Source organism: Acanthaster planci, linkage group LG01 (assembly GCF_054643075.1).
Source record: "Acanthaster planci isolate LZ-2023a linkage group LG01, COTS_SCS, whole genome shotgun sequence".
NCBI classification, from domain to species: domain Eukaryota; kingdom Metazoa; phylum Echinodermata; class Asteroidea; order Valvatida; family Acanthasteridae; genus Acanthaster; species Acanthaster planci.
The window spans coordinates 20,526,137-20,531,718 of record NC_141777.1 but is presented as its reverse complement, the minus strand read 5'-3'; the positions used below and the strand labels follow the sequence as shown (position 1 = coordinate 20,531,718).

Genomic DNA, 5,582 nt, shown 5'->3' with positions numbered 1-5,582 from the left:
AAAGAAATATCACTATGATCGTGACAGATGTAAACATTAAAGGAAGTGAGGAATATGTGCACATTCGGTCATACCAATGCACAGAGTTGAAATGCATCTTCTATTTCATGAATCATAGGTCTTGTTAGGTTGTATTAAATAGTGCATTTGTGCATTTGTGAACTTGATGTAATTTTATTTAGTTAGATATTTTTCATCGTTTTTAAGACAGCATGAATTTATATTTCCATCACTAAGTGTTTTAACCCAAATATCTTGGGCGGAATCCATCCCTTCCCCACAAACATTTTTTTCTAATATCGCTGCAGTGGTGTTGTTAGTGTTCCAAAACTTTCAGGGCTGAGCCTTTTAGAGTAACTCTTTGCGGTCATTTTAAACTATTTTTGTGAAAATTGAACTCACTGTTCTTGCGCAGTAGCCATTTTCATGAGACGATTTGGCCGAAAAATGTGTACAGTTTTCCACTGTGGGCCTCGAAAAAAAACTAAATAATAACGACAGAAATATAACCATGTGTTTTATTCCTCCATGATTTAGCTAGGCTCATCACAGTCATATGTCTTTTGTGAATCGCGAATACCTCCCTCAATTAAATCCCCGTGCTTGCAACATCCAATTTTTTTGTTTGCAGTTTTGTATTTTTCATCTGCTTGTATTGTTTTTACTTTTCTTTAAAAAAAAATTGAAAATTATCATAGCAAACCACACAATACTCTGCCCCCCTTCCTTTGCCAGCCCACCCGCATCACTGGTACCCGGCGCATCATTTCCACAACAAACAACGGTGCAAAATTCGACAGTAGTGCGTTACAGCGCCCTCTTTCTTTTGCAGCGTGAAACTTGCACAACGTGAGGAAATTTTCTCTTTCATTTCACCACGATTTGTAACAAAACTCAACCTTATCTATTCACTATTATTTAGGCGAAGTGTAGGTACCGTTGTATGGAATACACTCTCTGTAAGTTTTTGTGTCGTGAGTATTTTATTACAGATTTATTTTGAATGCAATGTCTTACGTTAATCATCAGAAAGTAAGCCTTGAGGCGGAACGTAACGTATAGTCTGGTACAGTGGTGGTAGTTGCGTGCAGGGATGTTTTGGAGTCACTTTTTGTACACTTGTAATGCTGAGCAAACTGTGATTATTTTGCACACAAGAATGGGTGCTGATTTTGACTGAAGAACTTAAAATTCAGGAAAGAATTCCATTGGGACCGCAATGGAAATTAGTCAATTAAACTTAGCCTATTTCCACTTTTGGGTTTGCTTTTTTAATTTAGTTTGTACTTTGTGTAATAATATTTTATGGAGATAGTGTATAAATCAAATCAAAATCAAAACTTTAGGCCAACGCGATATGCAGATACATACTGGGCTGAAAAATTGGTTTTTAAGTGAATACCTAACTTTGACTTTTTGGGAGGTATTATTGCGCTCAGATGGCAAATAGTTCAATTCTGAGAAGAATTAGGCCTAATGATTTCTGTAGGGTAATTTATTTTCCAGAAACACGGTTTAAATACCCCACACACTGTCATATTCATACCTTTCACTGTTGAGTTGTCTTAACGGACGACTTGGTAAACAATTGAGTTGTCTTACCAGTCGAGTTGTCCCAAGTTGAGTTGGTAAACAGTTGAGTTGTCCGACATCCACTTGTAGGCATTACATTAAAGGCCTACATCATTGCACTGGTTGTTGGGCACTTTGCTTTTATCCACTTAGCCCCAAACCTTTTTATTTCACGGCCGACTTGGCTCACAAGTTTCTGGAGTTAAACTCCAAGAAAACATGAAAGATTAGAATGGCATGAATGGGCAAGCAGAAATGAGGCAAATCTGTTCAGGGCTGTAACATCCAGCAATGGGGTGAAGTGGATAGGGAGGACGTGACGATAATTCCCTTCATGACACACTAGTTGGTGGCCTTTTCCCACTCAATTTTGCAGGGAAGGCCAGTACTTGTAGCACTAGGCCTACATGTACATTTGTTACTGCTGCAAGTTCTCAGAAACACATCATCGGTTTTGTGAAGAAAAAAAAATTGGGAAAGAATTCCATACAGATATTACATACAAACCCTGTAAGACAGGTCAAATTTGACATTTTAGGACATGTTATCACTTTCTGATGGCTAAGTTACAAACCACTGCAAGGGAGAATAAGTGATGTCCGTATTTCTTTGTTTTTTAAGATTTACCAGTCTTGACCGACTTGGCAACTGGTTACGGAAATGTAAATGTGCAAAATGGCTTTTCCTAGCAACCTTTTGGTGACACGCTGTATTGTTATTATTATTTATTTGACCATCATGAAAACAAACAAAGTTGAACAAAAAGTACATGTACATAAAAACAACTAGAACACACATACAAGTAAATATAAGCAGTAGCAGGGACCAGGGACAAAAATCCGAATACATAACAAGACAAATAACAGTTATGTGGGTCAGGGACTGCAAAAGTAAAATAAACTACTGTTACCCGCAGGTATGCAGCCTCGCACATAACATTAAAATTAACAATTATACAGAACAAAGAAAATAATGGTCCCCACACACGTGATCAAAATGACAGCCAGAAAAAATAGAATAGATTGAGTTACAAGTCCGGTAGGAAAGCCTGCTTGAGGGCCCTAAGGAATTGAGGGAGGGAGTCAGAAACAGCTGAGTCTTTGATAAATGACAGTAAAGAATTCCCTTTTCTAGGGAAACTGCTGATACGGGAATGAAACAAAGCTTGTGTGCGGGAAGGAAGATGGCAGAATGTGAGCAATTCTGGGTGGTGTGAATTGACAAAGACATTATCGCCGATGGTCTCACATTGTGTGTTGTGACTTGCCGTTATTGTGGTCAGAAACAGGTTTAGGTTTTGGTTGATTATCATAGTTACTGTTCTTTTGGTGCCACCATGAACTCGGCAGCCATAGCATTTGTGAAATTTCATTTCTAGAAACCAGAACGTGAACCCCTGAAGTTACTGCCACCATGATGTTAGTTTCAGTCAAAAGACTGCTCAGCTAATGTTCAATATAGACAGTAAAATTACTGGCGTTACTGAAACAAGTCATTGACACGTGCATGTTCTCTTGCTTGATCCACAGAAGCAACATGCAGCTTTTTGTCCAAGGCCAGCAGATCCACACCCTCGAGGTGACTGGAAGTGAGTCTGTCCACGATCTCAAGGTAAGCAGACTGAGAGGCAGGCATTACACCAGAGTACTTTTCCCACTTCAACAGGAATTAGCAAGCAAAAACAAGTTCAACATATTGATGTGTTAATTAATTGGGAGTTACACTTACACATGTGAACATGTCTAAAGTGATTAAGAGAGAAATGTAATGACAAGTTGTCTCCAATGCTTAAACACAGCCCAGCATAGTGGGCTTGTATTTACACCAGCTGTCTCCAACCTATGCCCAGGTCGCCGTTGTTCAAAGTGTTGAAATTGCACATATTTTGGGAAGTTCATCACATTCTTCAATGAATGGCGCATGACCTGTATAAACCTCATGTGCATAGGCAGTTTGTTGCGTCTGACATTTACGGTGTGTTCCCTTGCAGAATTCTTTGCTCACCATATTTCTTACTTGTGATCAAATTTCTTTGCCAGCTGGTTAGACAGTGTTTAAACCTTTGGCTTTGCCCATCTTCCCAATTTATGAACCTCAGCAAATGTTGTGTATGAAAAACTACTGAAATCACCATCAGTAGCATTTCATGTGTCTACCATCTACCACTCCATGTCTAGCTTCATCTGGAGAGCCTGGAGGGCATCTCCCCAGCTGACCAGCTCCTGATGACCGGTGTTACTGTCCTGGAGGATGACCAGACCCTGTCGGCTTACGGTGTCACCGAGCATGCCACCCTGGAGTTGTCCATGCGCATGCTTGGAGGTGACAGATTAGTTAATATTTGAGAAATGGACATCTAAATTGTCCTGAGTCAAATAACAGGGTGCCAGTATTACTGAGACTTCCAGATAAATTCAGATAGGATTCAAATAGAGTGTCCATTGCTGAGCAGATGCCCAAAAGATATCAGACTTCCTGTCGGCACTAGGTGGCTGTGTTGTGGAAATGGTTAGCAAGTCATTAGTGCTGAATATATTACTGAATTTGCTCTTCTGAGAGATCATGCTTGATGGGATCATTGTGAAATTTTTCTGGCGGGTTAAAAAAGATGAACAGAATTGTGTTTTTTAAATTCATATTAATTGTATTACTTTGAGAAAGAAATGCTATTAGTTTGCTTGTTTTTACCAACTGTTCTGTGAATTGAAGATATGAAATATCTAAATTTTGTTTTACAATACTTTTTGTATTTTGTTTTTGTACAGGAAAGGTTCATGGCTCCCTTGCTCGTGCTGGAAAGGTCAAGGGTCAAACACCGAAGGTCAGTTCATTAGACCCTCGATATACAGAGCACTTTCATAACAAAATCCTGTTTTGAAAACCAAATTCATAATTCCCAATCATCCTGAATTCATTTGTTTTTTTGGTTTTTCCAGTCCTTTTATAACAACACCGTTCAGTTTAAAAAAAAAACGGTATTTTTGTTGTCCCAGCAATCTTACTATGACATGAGTAGACTGCATATGGATGACTGGTGTTTATACTGACTATGGACCCATTTGAAATTCTGATCAGAGTTTCAGCTATGGCTACCAAAAACACATGCCATGGAACGTAAGCCAGTGGCTAACAGCTGCATCCAGTTCCCATGGACACGTGTGATAATATTAAGCCATAGCCGAGACCTTCACTTGCAGCCATACTTGTTTTTGCCGTATGATGCATTGGATTTTACTTTTTACATCCAAGTGCTACACATTGTATTTTCAACAGGTTGATCCCGAAGAGAAGAAGAAGAAGAAGACCGGTCGGGCCAAGCGCCGCATGCTGTACAACCGCCGCTTTGTCAACGTGGTGCCCACGTTCGGAAAGCGCAGGGGACCCAACTCCAACTCTTAAACAACGTGGCTACCACTGTAACAGGTCAACTTGCTGTCTTGGGAGAATGAAGTTCACTCTTGCAACCAACAGAATTAGGGCATATTAAACCCCCAAAAGAAGAAAGTTACAAACTTACAGTCACCTGTTCTAACACATTGTATTAGGTATGATATTGTGAGCTAATAAAAGATAAACATATAGGCCTGTTACCATATCTATTGGTTTACATTCCTCTTTTGTTGAATGTTGTCTCTGAGTATGAAGCATGTGCACATTTGTGTTGCAAATAATTTTGCATTGCATTCAGAGTACATGATTCATTCTGAATATTCTACAAGCACGAACATGGACTCAAAATGTCTGTGCCAATGACGGCATCAAATTTTCTCCCGGCAGAGAATGAGAAGTTTGAGCTCTAGCAATTTTATATAGCTCTACAGTGCCCACACATACCACCAATTAAAGTCATCCCCTTCTCTCCAAGAAGTCCTTTCACCTCCCCTAAAAGCAACTTAGATCTCAGCTCACAGCAACCGGCTTTAGCTCATCGCTCCAGGAGTCAGTCGTGCTCAATTTGAAATTAAACAGTCACGCAACAACTAAAGGCAGGCACTGCAATTAAACTGGAG

At 39.6% G+C, this 5,582-nt stretch overlaps 1 protein-coding gene across 2 annotated transcripts; it reads left to right on the top strand.

Moving 5' to 3' along the window:
- The first annotated feature begins 739 nt into the window (after window positions 1-739).
- On the top strand, window positions 740-5,167 carry LOC110982857 (ubiquitin-like FUBI-ribosomal protein eS30 fusion protein). Of its 2 annotated transcripts, none has more exons than XM_022241580.2 (5): window positions 740-849; window positions 3,102-3,183; window positions 3,750-3,894; window positions 4,338-4,393; window positions 4,846-5,167. In XM_022241580.2, the coding sequence occupies exons 2-5, from the start codon at window positions 3,109-3,111 to the stop codon at window positions 4,969-4,971; spliced, it is 402 nt and encodes a 133-aa protein (XP_022097272.1). In that variant the 5' UTR covers window positions 740-849; window positions 3,102-3,108; the 3' UTR covers window positions 4,972-5,167. The 2 variants fall into 2 exon arrangements, with proteins under 2 accessions (XP_022097272.1, XP_022097273.1); XM_022241581.2 differs by having other exon boundaries at window positions 837-959.
- The last annotated feature ends 415 nt before the right edge of the window (window positions 5,168-5,582 follow it).

Coding starts and splice junctions, on each gene's coding strand:
- LOC110982857 (XM_022241580.2), top strand. CDS start 3,109: ATGCAGCTTTTTGTCCAAGGCCAGCAGATCCACACCCTCGAGGTGACT. Junction 3,184..3,749: donor AGTCTGTCCACGATCTCAAG/GTAAGCAGACTG, acceptor CTCCATGTCTAG/CTTCATCTGGAGAGCCTGGA. Junction 4,394..4,845: donor TCAAGGGTCAAACACCGAAG/GTCAGTTCATTA, acceptor TATTTTCAACAG/GTTGATCCCGAAGAGAAGAA.